Consider the following 14927-nt stretch of genomic DNA (forward strand, 5'->3'; position numbering starts at 1 on the left):
AAGTCAAAATCTTATTTTTTCGATGCTCGATCTCGCATTGATATTGTTGGATTTTAACATAATTTTGACGCGTCAAAATAAAGATAATGTTAACCTACGCACATTATCACCACCTACATTAAAATTCTTTTTATTTTGACGCGTCAAAATTATAATAAAATCGAACAGTACCGATGCCAGATCAAGCATTGAAAAAATAAGATGTATACTTATTACTCGTTTTGAATTTTGTCCCCCTAGGGGAAATTAACACATGCACGTAGCTGGTTCAATTTCGTTGTTACTAGCTGTACAAGTAAAAGTGTAAAACTACGAAACTATTCATTTTCCTTCCACTGAACGAAAGATATTACAAATCTGATGTCTGTCATACAGGTAGCTTATACGAAAAAGCGATATTTGATTAATGTTTTAGGAGAATATTTTCCGTGTAATAATCGCCGGAGGTAACCTAATTAGACAGCGGCTAGCCGCGGAACCGACGTAATCCGAAGTTCGGTGAAAAACCGGCGGCTGCTCCAGTTATCCCAGACGCGACTAAAAGGTGGCTTTCAAGCTTCGAGAAAGTACTGCAATGAAACAGTCGCGGCGCGTATAAAAGCCCGCGTCCATTAGTCCCCTCGTAACTCCGCGGCATCGTAATACGATTCAATTTCTTCCGGTCAGTCTTCCGTTCCGATCCTTTTCATGTAACGTTTCGTCCATCCCTCGCGATTCACGAGTCACGAGCAAAAATTCGTAGCGCACGCACGATCGGTAAACGAATTTCCGGCGAACTTTGGTTGTAAAAACAAAAATGAAGCAGTTGCAGAAAACAAATTGGATTGCGCGTAGTGTAAACATACGACGGTGTTCTTTCATATCGAGATAGATTTTATTTAGACTGACTCCGTGTAATGTGATTGATCCAAGTCTGGTAGTACTAATAAAATTGTTGGACTCTTTGAAGAAATAGCCGAAGTTGCCAGTTGATATTCGATGCACTCTAGGATATAAAATACCAGAATTCGTTTATCAGTTATACATGTTTGATAAGTGAAAATGGTGAACTAATAATTGTCCCTTCGAGAGATCGTTAGTTTTTATCAAAGAATACTTTCTATCAGGATTTAATTCAATTATGATGCACAATTTCACGGTAGTTCTGAAGGCACGATCCATACGGGGGCTGTTCATGAAAGCGAATGTTCATGCAATAAAGACTTGCCCACCTTTTTTCCCTGGTAGCCCGGCCGCGTTCGAGTTCCAGAAGTCGATAATATGCTTTCGACAAGCGATTGTACCTATTCGTCCTCATTCCCAGCGAAACGATAATATACCAGCTATGCGCAGTTATCGTACATATTAGTTAGTCGAACGAGCTTAGCCACTTCAATGCGCGTTACGCCGAGCTAACTTTCACCTTAACCGGTCTCCGGCTTTAGAGGCCCTTCCTTGTTCGCTCGCATCCGGAGCTTCGGAGTCCAAAGAGTTTCCATCGTTCCAATATCTCTTTCGCTGGGAGACGTCGGATGTTTCCTGCGGTCGATTCGTGAACCCGCGTTTAACAGGATCTCGCGTTTCGCTAAAGAATGAGGAGCCAAAAAACAGCTCGCGTTTCCATTGGGTGAGAGAAACGGGAAAAACGAGCGGAGAGCACGCGAAACGGGTAAAACCGAGACTTTCTTTTGTTCAATTTGAGACAACGAAGAGCCGCAAACGCTTGTAATTTTCGGACACAATGGCGCAAACGAAGGGGAAGAAAAATTGTTGAGAAAATACCCAAAGCCATGGCAAGCCTCAGATTCGAGACAAAGACCCGGGCTTATCTCCTGTTTACATAAACTGCATCAGGCAGAAGATCTTCCCCGGTCATGTAACGCAACGATTGTTCCATTAATGTTACATTAAAACTATTGTGCCTCTCTATTCATACCTTGCGAACATTGCAAGTAATTCATGTTTACCGTGTCAGTACAATGGTTATAAAATCGAAATTACTGACGGTCTTTCAAGTTCAATTTTCAATAAGTGATAGTTAATGAGAAACAGGGATAACATAATGGCAGACGATTAGCATATTTCATTACGCATACACATGCATAATACTTGCTTTATTTCGTTAAAATTTAGCTTCAGTTTGTATGCAGTTACAGTTCCAGCTTCCTTGATTACGGTCATCTAAACAGACTTGATTTAATTCTCTAACGTACTAGTTCTCCGTTTCCTGTGGGCAAACCCTTACTACCACTCGTAGCACTTCGTCATCGTTGAGTTGACATTCGACAAGCCAAGCGCAAACAAATCATTTGCATGCTCAACGATTTTCCACGAACGGTTTGTTCGAAGCTGTGATAGTCAATAAGGTGATAGAACACCTTTCGTGTATACGCAGTGCTTATTTCATATTTCCGTTTTTAACTACTGTGTCCACATTAATTAATTCTGTGAAGTAAATCTTTGTCAAAAGAAAGTGATTTGTGAAGTCGACTGCTTGAAATTAGCTGGTCTCGACAAAAGTCTTCGTGTTCCGAAAAAGTCGCACCCTATCCGTAATTATTCGGTTGTTAGAAGCTGGACTGTTTTGTACGCACGGCACGGATGCGTGGTAAGACGAGAGGTTGTAACGAATCTTTCGAGTTGAACGATGCGAACGGAAAGGAAACGTGTCAAACAGTTGCGCCACAATACATTCTAATGACTGTAGTTTCGCAGCCCGAACACAAGGACTTTCACCCTCCCCGTTTTCGCCCTCCATTCTTCTTTCCGCCTCGTGTCGTCTGCCTACACTCTACCCAACCATTGCCGTCGTCTTTGTCTGATCGCGGCTGTCTCTTCTTTCTTGCCAACTCGGTCCACTCGTTCCCCTTTTCCCGGCTCCTTCCGGCTCGCTCGACCGCGTTTATACCATTTCCCCGATTATCGGACGAAAATCTTGGCCGCCGCCCTCCTTTACCTGTGATCCCTCATGCATATATTCAAGCAGAAATCTCGCTAAAATAAACTGTCAGCCGGTAATCAATTTAACCATCTTTCTTTCGCCCGAAGAATCGTTGCATATTAATCTGAATGATATTATTACGGGAATATTCGTTTTCCCCTTTAACAAGTTTTATCAGCAGTTCGATCAGGTATCAATTCATCAACTAGATAAATCAAAGCCGTAAGTCTTGTATCGACAATATTATTGGATATTATTCGATACCGTGTATCGTGTTTCAAAAGTTGTCATTTCCTTCGAACTCTATTTTCGCATTTGCGTTTTTTAGAGACGGAGTTTTCTTTAATCTAAACCGTCTTACACGATTTTTCTTAGGCCAATCAAATTAAACGAGGGTAACCTATATCAGTGTCTGTATAAAACAACCTGCAACTGTGAGAGAACGACCTGTCTATTGTTGAGTGCAACTTGCATTCTGTCTTTCTATTAATCGACCCCTTTCTTCTTCCGCTGCCCTATTCTCAAAGCTGTTACGTGTTTACGCGTGTACTCACGCCATCGACATCGTTGGCCACTTTTTATCGCTCCATTTAGCAACGCGGTAACTCCCCGGAGTATATCCTCTCCTCTTTTTTTCGAGAACAATTCTCACTGTATTTCCGCATGAATTTTTTTCCACTGTTCGGGTAAAAATTAGCGCAGATTTAATTGGTCCGTCCATTTATGCATTTTTTTACTCCACCGCGCGGAATTAATTGAGACAGAATTTGCATGTACAAAGAATTTAACGCAGTAACGCAATCGTTGGAGGATCGTAAAATGCCGTCCGATTCGTTTTGCCATTCGATTGTTCAATAGAGTCTGTCCATTGGAAAATCGCGTCGGGCCACTAGTTAACCGCGTTTTCGGATTGGATATTCATATCAATTAAAGAAGAACGGGATACGAGGATCAACAGAGAGAGAAAAGGTATATAGGAATATTTATCACGGAATGCAAATCCATCGCTCGCGTATAACGATACGAAGAATCGATTGAAGCTTGAGAACAAATATTTAAAAAAATTTTAATCTTCTGACGGGGTGCAACTGCGGAAGAGGGCGGTTCGTTTCTCTCAGAATTGCTCTCACAATTCACTCAGGCGTTCGCGTTGAAAATCTCGCCGCAATATCTTTAAATCGCCTAACGCACGCGGTTAGAAAGTTTAGCGAGTTGCCATTAGGATCAGACGCGACGTATCACGATGTTCCAAGTCGATATTTTAATCTCCGTGGGTTGGCGAGCTCGCCGGCACGGCTGGATTGCAGCCAGGGATCGGGGAATAAAAAAAAGCGATAAACGAGGTGGGAAACGCGGAAAAAAGAGCGGGAAGCGAGGAAGAAAGGAGCGAGAAACAGCTTGGAAGCTAGCGGAATAAAGCGAGCGGCGAGCGGCGGGGCATAACGAACGATTCGTAAGATTTATTGCGTTCGAGTGGAAAATGGGAAGAGAGGCGAAAAATGAATATTGCCAAAGTGACGAAAAAACGTGGCTATCGTATCGGGCGACATTATTATACGACCGGCGTTCTCAAAAGGACAGTCTCGTGCCTTCGTAGAGTTCTTTTTGAATTAAATTTTATTGTTCACTTCATGTCCAACTCTTTCTCTAAATGAGCGACTTGCGAAAAAATATTTCAGCAAATAATATAGCATAATTCCCATTCAGAACGCGATGGTAATCCCGCGGCGGTAACATCAAAAGAGTCCGTTGCATATGCAAATCTGCGGACAACTTATTGTCCGAGAACGGCGGTGAAAATGGAATAGCTCGTGAAATCAGGCAAATGTGGAATACGTAGAAAGGAAACACAAGGGTCAAAAATTCAGATCGTATCCCACGAGTATCGTACGCGCAAATACCGCGCTTTACGCGGTTCGCCCTTTGGGCCGGTGTCTGAAAGGAACAGGCAAACCAATGTATGTAAACCACCGACAGAGAGTAACACCCGTGGAACGAACGTCAATCGTGCGAATCAACATTCGTTTTCTCGCAAACGACGAGAAAGCTTTTACCCCGTAACCAATTGCCCTTCCGTCTAATTTGATATTCCGGCAAACAGAGACGGTTTTAATATAGCGAAGTGTACACTCGAGGAAAAATCGGGATGAAACAACAGAGCCAGTAATGGAGTTAGCTCGGAGAGAAGAAGGCGAGACTGCGAAGAAACAATAAAGTTCCGCGTTTAATATGCCTAATGCGAGTAGACTGACACTCCGAGAACTTTCACCGTGTTCTTCACGGCGCGATTACGTTTGTCACGTAGCCGGTGTTCTAACACCCGCGATTATCGCCCTATCGCACGGCACAACGCGACACCCTCGCCGTTCCCGGGTAGTAATCCTTTTTTCGATTTCCCGAGCAGTCGTAGCTGTCGTTGGCCGCGCGAGGAATTCATGATTCGTCCTGGATTCGCGATAAATGCCGCGAAACCTTTCTCTCTCTCACTTCGTTCGCGTGTTATCTGACACGCAACCTGCTATGGGATAAACGACATGATTTATTCCGGTTCGCGCACGTCTCTGCGAGACGAATGAGGGTATGCATAAAAGAAGAGCACAGGCATAATATGATTCTGGATAACAAAGTGGTGGAAAATTGAGCATTCCAACTTTGCGTAATGTGATCGTGAGTGTTAACAAATGAGTTCTGACTTTTCTTAACTGGCTATAATACTTGTATCATTTTTCAGAATGAATTTCACGTGGTGGGAGAGCTTTAATGGATAAAATTAGCTCGAAGTTTAATCAGGTTTCTACTCATTAGCCACTTTCGTACGACCGTGACACTGTTTTTAAAGAACGTCGACGTGTGATATGCGTCGGAGCACGCAATTAATCGTCCTTAACCTTTGCAACGCATGCTTACCGAGTGATTCGTCTGCTGCGCACACTTCACGTGTTAGTTACGGTACAGCAACGATCGAGGCGTCGCTCTTTTTAATTTTCAAAAATATATTTCGCTTCAACTTTCGTTTTATGTTGTAACATCGCTCTTCGCGAATGCTGATGATCTTTTGAAAATCGATTCATCCACGTCCAACGTGAATTAATCAATTAAACTGTTCTGTTTCAATAGCAAACGGAATTCAAGTTTTATTAAATGAAATCAACGCGATCGATCAATCAGCGCTCGACGACCGATCGCTAACAAAATCACAAAAATTACCATTACCGCGTGCGACGTCCCGGACACGTTCCTGTTTCAACTACGCAAACGACAATAGTGTTAATTATGACAGCTCGCCGTTCCAGTTGACGTGTATATCCATTCGCAGGGGCAAACAATGGAACGGTTAGGAGGCTAAATGATTTAGTAATTGCTCTAATGGCCCGAGCGATTGCGGTTCCCTATGTGCACCCAAGCGACAACAAAACCCGGTGCCTCGAGACGCCGGCGCTTTTTTACTTTCTCATTTCCTATAATGGAACAACGTTCGACCGTAATCCCGTCGAGGAAACGAAGAACTATTTAACTGCTTAAAGTCTAATATTCAATTAATAATTTCATTATAACGAAAGGATTTAATGATTTATAAATATTTCACCTACTGTGTTTTTAATCCTTTTTGTCTCGACATCTGGTAAAAATGAGACTTTCGACTGTAATAGGACTTCCGCAACCTGGAAGCTGATCGATTCGCAATCACCTGGGTTACCTTTGACCTCGAGATAAAATGAAAAGGGAAAGGAAAGGAAGAGAAACGCGGAGTTGTCCCTTAAAAAGGCGTTATCTTCCTTTATATTAAGAAGTGAAACAGAGTCTACAATTCCAGAGTAAGTTGGAAGCTAAAAAGCTTAACGTTTGAATTCTGGTATTCAGTTACAGTTCGTCGTTCTATATTTTCAATGAATAGTCCTGCAACTTTGCACACTATTCTGTGAATAATCTCCCGCGAAGTGCGTTGTTATAAAGCAGGCTTCCAACAGAGAAACGGAAGCGGTGTCTTGTAAGCATAATGAGAATCGATGCGTAGCTTCATTTAAATAAAGGGCAACCGAATGCATCGCGCTCGAGAGCAAGGGATTATACCGTAAAGTCTAAGAAAATAGTCTCTGTTAAACCACTCAACTTTTCCTCCTATCGCTTTACCTATCTTCGCAAATGAGATTTTCCACTCCCTAATATTTCTCGTGTTAAGTTCATTCGAGAAAATTAAAGTACAGAATTAGTTTCGCACATCCTGTAACGCGGCAGATCGTGTAACACGGCATAAAAGTTATGTAACGTTGAAGTCGTTTTAAATGTCGATTACGAGCGAAATTCAATTTCGGATCGACGCGGTAGATCATACGCTCGTTATGATGCACGTGTAATATGATGCTTACACGGATCCGGGTATTCGATAAACGAATGCAAGCACGCAATTTCGCTCGCACATTAAACGGGGCACAAAAACGTTTATCAACCGCCGACGCGAATCGAACATCGTACGTGTTTACGAGGGGCGAATTTAATAAATATTCGCGCAATATCCGGGCGCAACAGCGCGCAATATTTGTGATCTCTTTAGTAACGCGAGAGTTTCACCTGTAATTTAATTGCTCCTCGTTAACCGAGAAAACTCGCATCCGGCAATAAGTGATCACATAAAAGTCCGCAAAAAATCTCCTTTGCCGCAGCGGTTCGATTTTAATTCATTTTTATCGTTGATACTCGCACGCAGTCAATGATCATTTTTATTTCCTTTGTTGAGTATTGTCAGGAACGATCCCATTCTCGAGTATAAAATATATATTCGTCCTCGCCTCGGTTTCTATTTTCTATCAATGCTCGATAAAACTCTTCATATTTCTGTCATGGCCGATCACGAATATCAACAAAACATCCTTTCTCCCAAATGGACGCGATTCAATAGCGACGGCAGGCGCGACTCCACGGAACGGAGGTCCCCTCGTTTCTCTCGGCGAAGCGAGCCCATTAATTCCGCGGTAACGAAGCGGACATCGGAAAAGGGCGGCTGCATCAAGGCCGGGTCGAGCTGGGAACGTTCCCAGGAGCGGCATCAATCCTAATTCTACTTAGACGAAAGGTTCCAGCGGCCGCGCGGTCCACGAACCGTTGCGTTCTGACTGTAATAAATAATAGACGTGCGCGTCGTTATTATCCCCGCGGTGGCGCTTTTCCGCGCGAGCCTTCGCCGCGATTATCGACGCGACCCTCCTAGAGGTCCACCCTTATTTAGGTCTGTGCGAGAAAAAACCAGTCTGCTATTTTCCGACCCGGTATTCCATTTATCTCATAAAAGAATCTATTCCCAAGGAACACTTTTTCCCCCCCGTTTGGTTATGGACATCGTCGATGGCAAATGCTTAAATATGGTAGAGTGAAGACGGTCTCTTTGTCTGTTCGCAGGTGTTTGACAAGCATAATCGTGGGTACATCACTGCGTCCGATCTGCGAGCAGTACTGCAGTGCCTCGGTGAGGATCTTTCCGAGGAAGAAAGTACGTGCTATTTGAAATTCGTTATTTAACAATCTCGATAAATATTACTCTTCACTACGATATTATCTTAACTTTTATTTCTTAAGTAAACGGACTCGATAATTGAATAAATTATATGACGAAAATACAGCAGAACCGCGGTAGTCACGCTGCGAAATGTTTGTTATAACAATACAAAAGAAATGCATTCCAGGAGTACGTATTTCATATAAAACGACATCTTAAGGATGTATTGGCTATACAGTCAATCCCAAAAGTTTATGCACTTTAGAAACGCATTTTTTAAAAAGAAATCAGACGTCGGAAGAACATTGCTAATAATAAACAACAAAAAAAAATTGTCGATTTTTCCGAGATTTTTCCAAGGGGTACCCCTTCAATTTCTTCCAAATTTTCGTTTTTGGCCAATAACTCCCAAACCGTTGAATCTACGGGAAAATTGTATAAGACCTTTCTTGTAGAGGACAACGAGATCTACAATTTCCATGTAAAAATATTTCGCTAGCGTTAATAGTTAACGAGTAATATGCAAAAAACTGTTTTTTCGTTTTTCGTCAATAACTCGTTAAATATTAATGCTAGCGAAAAATTTTTACATGGAAATTGTAGATCTTATCGTCCTCTACAAGAAAGGTCCTATACAATTTTCCCGTAGATTCAACGGTTTAGGAGTAATTAATCAAAAATGAAATTTTTTGCCAAAAGTTCGCCGTTTCGACGCTGGGATGGTCGGATTTTGTCAACATCAATAAAATGCCAAATAATCATACGTAACTCGTTAAATATCGAAGTTAGGAGAAAAACAACTTTTATTTGAAGCATTTTTCGCAATTTTGAAAAAGAAATTTTCGTCAGCGTCAATACTTAATTGGATATTTCCTTCTATACTTTTTAGCACGTAGCTATTTATTATTAGCATTATTCTTCCGACGTCTTATTTTTAATTATAGGAAATGCGTTTTTCTAAGGTACATAAACTTTTGGGATTGACTGTATAGCCAATACATCCTTAAATTGCATCGATCAAACGATTTATAGTAGAAAAACTGAAATTGAAGTAGTTTAGTCTACCACAAGTGAGACAATAAAACTTGCGACTTTATGAATCTCTTTATCTATTTATTAGTTTATTTCGCAGTATGGCTTCGTACAAGTTATTATCCAATATTTCCGAGACTTTAATTCAATTTTATCAGTTATTTACCGTGGAACATGAACATTGCAGCCCGACAAAAGCAAATCGGCAGAATCGATTCGCAGTCCGTAAACTCGGAAACAAACAAAGGAAGAAACGATCCTCGCGAGACAAAAACCAGATGAGAATCTCGTTGAAAGTAGTCCTCCGTTCCGATGCCAATTTCGCGCTTGTCCTTCGTCGCTCAACGCAATAAATCGAATCCAATCTGAGATCGTCGACGCATCCTTGGTTGAAGTACGCGGTCCATCTGTCGCAACGGATTTCCGTTAAAAACTTTGAAAACCGTTGCAAGGTCCGCGATACGCAAAATCCTTCCATCCAACTTGGCACACACTTCGTCGCGTGGAAATTCCATGAAACTCACTTTTGAAAAATGCCTGCGAGCATCGAATATATACATACGATTCGTTTGCGACGACCAACGCAGACAATACCAATATTATTTCGAAGATCGTCCAGGTTCTGGGAAACGAAACGGAAGAGGGAACGCGAGAAGAAAGAGCAGGACTATTAGCCCGGAGCGGAACAAGACTCCATTCGGGAAAACATTCGTCCGTATTGTTTCCTCTGCTGTTATCCTGCGGGATTAGTCCGCGCGCGTGCTGTCTAATTTTATTCGACGCGTCGTTCTCGGTCAGTTTCCGCAGATTCGAATCCGTCACACGATTCCGCTTCGGTTGTTCCTCGGTGAAACAGGCAAAGGAACCTTCACGCCCTCTCGTTATTTTCCAGATTACGCGACCACTTCGGAAGCTCCTTTGCAATTTAAAGCGAACATCACGTTCTGTCGTTTCGACCACGCGCTCTTTTTTGTCAGAGGCGATGAGACATCACGAGAAATTTCTTTATGCACTTATGCGTTTGCGAAAATTTTCAAAGTTGGGAACGTACGTGACTTGTTTTTTATGACAGAAATATTTCTGATATTTTACGAGAATCATATAAGATATATAATATTTTATGAGAATTACGAATGATATTATTTAATCCAGGCATAAAAAAAGTTTTATCTGAATTTTATTATGTAGAACGAATACGTACGCCTTTAAATATTTGAATGCTGTGTCGAACGAGAGGAAAAATTAATTTTTTACTCAACGTTAATTGCTCTACCCGTTTACCCATACGTATCGGTTTTAAATTTCAGGGATTTTTTTCCTTCTCCTTTTACCGTGAACAATCAACCGGCCCGGATGAAGCGGGTAACAAAGTTAACTCGCTCGAACGGACCCGGTAAAATAACCGCGGCCGGGCAAAAACAACGAACGAAACTAATCGTGTATCTATCTTCCGCATCGTGAAAGTTTCACGGGGAACAATCAAGAAACATATCGCGCGAATTTGTCCGAGGCCGTGCGTTAATAGCGCGCGGGACTACGGCGATGGTAAATTGCTCGCGCGCCCGTTCCATGTATCCATTCAGCTTCGACTATAGCTACGGCAACGTAATAATCCGACGGACACGACGAGGGACGAGATTACTAATTGACCGGAATCAATTTGTGCTGTACACGTATTTCTGTGTACGCGTATTAATAATCGCCGTTGGCCATGTGAATCCGATTACGATAATGGCTAACGCTCTTTCGAGGAGGTAACCGATTGTAAAATTTAATAACACCATGACGAAACTTTCTGTCGAATTAGAAATTTCGTAGAAATTTCAGCAATCTCAATATTCAATAATAAATCTTGTAGCGCGTTAATAATGACACAAGACGATTCTCAAAACTGTTGAGAAAAGGATTAAGATAAAGGAATCCCTTGTGGCTACTCCCTAACTGTTTCCCATCGTAAATTCTTAGAGAACGCAATTCGTCGTCTGAGACTCGCTCAGTACCCTTGAGAAATGTTTTCACAATTACTTTCTCAATCTAACACTTGTAAATCGTGATTCGAATTAATAAGATATAAATTGCTGTAGACGAACAGCGTTAAGCGTTTGTGAGAGTTCGTAACAAGGGAACTGTTGAGTTTATGATTAGCTCTCGATTGCATATAATGAACTGTCTAAGCTAGTAGTAAGATGTTCATACAAGCAATATTATAGCAATAAAAAGTAAATTGAGATTTGTTTAGCTTTCTAAATTACAAACAAAACAGGATTCCACTTTGCATCGTATAAAAAGGGGATTTGAAAGTTTTTAGATATAAAATATGAAAATTGAGGTGAGAGAAGAGAATGTGAAATGTTCAAAAAAAATTTACACGAATCGAATTATCAATTACAATTAAACTGAAGGATCTGACCGTGTATGGCGTATGGTTTTTCAGGATATTACACGTATCGGTCTCATTATCGAGGGGTTTCTCGTTACCACGTACTAGAATGGGAATGTTAATCTCATTGAACGTTGTTGTGTTGCTGATACACTTTGAATTTTGCGGGAACAGAAGCGAGAACCGGACGGGAATCACAACAATGAAAAATTAAATTACTGGCTGCCTCATGCCGGAACACCCTCAATTAGCATACGAACCATCCATGGTTAGATTTTAATCAGGCTAAATGCAATATTTGCCATTTCGGTGGGTGCCAGCCCATTAACGGCGATGCTGATATTAATTTCGACTTTCCAACTTCACTCTGGGCGACAATTTTGTAATCAATCCAACACGATTATCGCGAGAGCGTGCAATCTCTGAGCCACGTATTATGTGCATGCATGTACGTGTGCGTACAAACCCGGGCAGAATTTCCACGCAACAAATGCCGCGGTAGTTACGACCAAGTTAAAGTTGGATAAGAGAGAAAAGTTGTGACTATAATCGTCCCTCTTTTGTTTCAGCCATTCGGCGATACATTTTAATGTGGAACAAATACAGGATGTAAGCCGATTTTCTTTCTCTATGTGTTTCAGTCGATGATATGATCAAGGAAGTGGACGTGGACGGGGATGGTCGGATCGATTTCTACGGTAAGTTAAAGTTAAGCTGAAGTAAATTGGAAAATAATATAGATGCTCGATCAGGACCATGTGTGTTTATCCCAGTTCCCAAATCGACGGAAACTTTTCGTAGACCGTAGTAATCTCGCGGTCACGTAATCAGACTGCAATCAAACCGTGGCGAGAAAATCCCGTTGATTTGTCACCCCTTTTCAACGGCTGTTTGCTTTTCTCGTTCGACCACTGGTGGTCAGCGAACGTTACCATGCATCGTTACGGTAAAATTAAATATTTCGCTCGGAATTTGGGAAGTATGGAAGCCACCGATGTGCCCTATGCTATATCGATTTTTTAAATGACGGAGGGTTCGAGGCAGCACACCTCGTTCCCAGCGGTGCTTTGTAATAAGATTAGTGTAGCCCCGGGAAAGTAGCGATAGTTTACGTTTATCGAATTCGTGCCGCGGGCCGGCTAGTCGCATTTCGAGCGAATTTATTTTCTTTGTGAACGAGAGCTGAATACGAAACAGGTTATAGAGCATCCAATATGTCTCTAAAGTAATTCGATACTAGAAGTTCTCGGGGCGTACGTAATTTTATGCTACGGGGATTTGGAGTTTCCGTCGAAATTGAAGAGGGTGGACGTATTAAATAGCAGCGACGCACGGAAATCAAATTCATGGAGTTATTCATATTTATGACGTCGTTAGGAACACTCGGTCGTCGAAATTGCCACAAAAGCGTTGTTTTCTGTTTCCAGAATTCGCTCACGCGCTCTGCGAGCCAGGGCCCGAAGATGACGAGGAGGACGACGAGGACGAGACCCTGTCCCCTGGCTACTAACGATTTTAAATAATTCTCGTGTCTGTGTTAGATAGCCGAACGCGTCGGCGGACCGTCGCGTTCGCCGCACTGTTTTTCCTCCTCTAACATTCACTTCGCTGCATCTATGACACTGTCGGCAATATCGTGTTAAATGATTATTTTTCGAAACGTCCGTATCGTCTATTCTCGTTCGTCGAACAAGAAACGAACATATGTAGAATGGATTTGAAAAAGGTGGAGGTTGAAAGTTCGCGCCGACGCGGGAACTGATTTCGTTTCGACGCAACAGGGTGTACCATCGTCTGATCCAAACGGTGACCGTAGCGCCGCTTTTAACACGGCTCGGTCACGACTATTATCAAAGCCAGGGGACCGTTTCGACGAGCTCTAATCTAGCACCTATCGATTAAGATTAATAGATTAATACGCCTGGTGTGATTTTATGTTACCCCCTTTAAAACCGCGTCCGTTCATTATTGTCGTTTTCCCCTTGACAATTGGCATCGACAAATGTAAATTACATTTACTTTTACTATCTATGTAAAAGAATTTTTACTTGTTTTGATTTAATTCCTGTACTTTTGCAAGTAAGAACATAAGCAGAATATAAAATAAATGGAGACTTCGCGTAACATAAAATCCCAGCAAGCGGGCACGTCGTCTAATTTCCTTCGTTAACTGTGTTAAAAAATATTTACGATAAATCTACGTGAACATTGCTCGATTACTCAGAATAATCAAGAGATCAGCCAGGGAGACGGAGAGGCGATCGTTAAAAAGACGATGCTCTTGACTATAGATTAAAAAATGCACATAAACGTTCAACAAAATGATAGATATATAATTGTAACGATACAACGATTGTGCTCCTCTCCTGAAGCGCTGATTCCCTCAACGATTTAATTAAATCACTGTCTAAGTCATGTTCGTGTCTCGATCGCCCGTGTCAATGTAAAAAAAAAAAATGAAACCATAGCGATCGATTTATTCTCGTGAGATATGTGGATTTTCGATTTTAATCTCTCTCTCTCTCTCTCTTCCTCTTTAATCTAAGTCACACTATTCTCTAATGTTAATAATTGTTAAGAACAAACAGCACCGCAGCAAACTCGATACGATTGCATCGCGTTACAACGCAATGTAACCAGAGAGCGCGAGAGCTACTCTAGGACCGCATTCTCACCATTTCGAAGACCGCTGCGACGAAAAGCGCATGATGAAACGACGGAAACTTTACGCTTGCATTTTTCGAAAAACAACTATTGGTGGCGCGGATCTCGGACGATTTCCCCCTAATTGCTCGTCGACTTATTCGCGGGAGGGGACGCTCAGAGGCCGCGGGAATGGAACTGCGAATTTTAAATGACTCTTGATCGCTTTGCTCTCCTTGAGCTTCGTACTGTGTACCTTATTAACGATATCTCACTGTTACGCCAAATAAACAAGAGCCGCACGCTGTTTCAAATATTTTAATAGGTCTAATAAATCCAATAAACAATGGTGTACCTGCTCTTTTTTTCTTGTCCACTCCTTTCGTCCAGCGTAAAAAGACTACATTTATAGAACTACTGAATAAATGCAACGATTAGCTTCCTGGGTCTAATTTATTCTA

General features: G+C 41.8%; 1 protein-coding gene across 1 annotated transcript in view; it reads left to right on the plus strand.

Moving 5' to 3' along the window:
• LOC108631343 (putative calcium-binding protein CML22) overlaps window positions 1-14820 on the plus strand; it is a gene marked incomplete at its 5' end in the record, with an annotated part of 44691 nt that extends 29871 nt beyond the window's left edge. Inside the window, 3 exons of the mRNA XM_026819314.1 lie at window positions 8315-8405; window positions 12465-12521; window positions 13251-14820. Of these exons, the coding sequence (XP_026675115.1) occupies window positions 8315-8405; window positions 12465-12521; window positions 13251-13333 (231 nt within the window). The remainder of the gene's footprint in view (window positions 1-8314; window positions 8406-12464; window positions 12522-13250) is intronic.
• Between the last annotated feature and the right edge of the window lie 107 nt (window positions 14821-14927).

This window comes from Ceratina calcarata, unplaced genomic scaffold (assembly GCF_001652005.2).
Source record: "Ceratina calcarata isolate Rehan_Ccalc_2016 unplaced genomic scaffold, ASM165200v1 scaffold147.2, whole genome shotgun sequence".
NCBI lineage: Eukaryota > Metazoa > Arthropoda > Insecta > Hymenoptera > Apidae > Ceratina > Ceratina calcarata.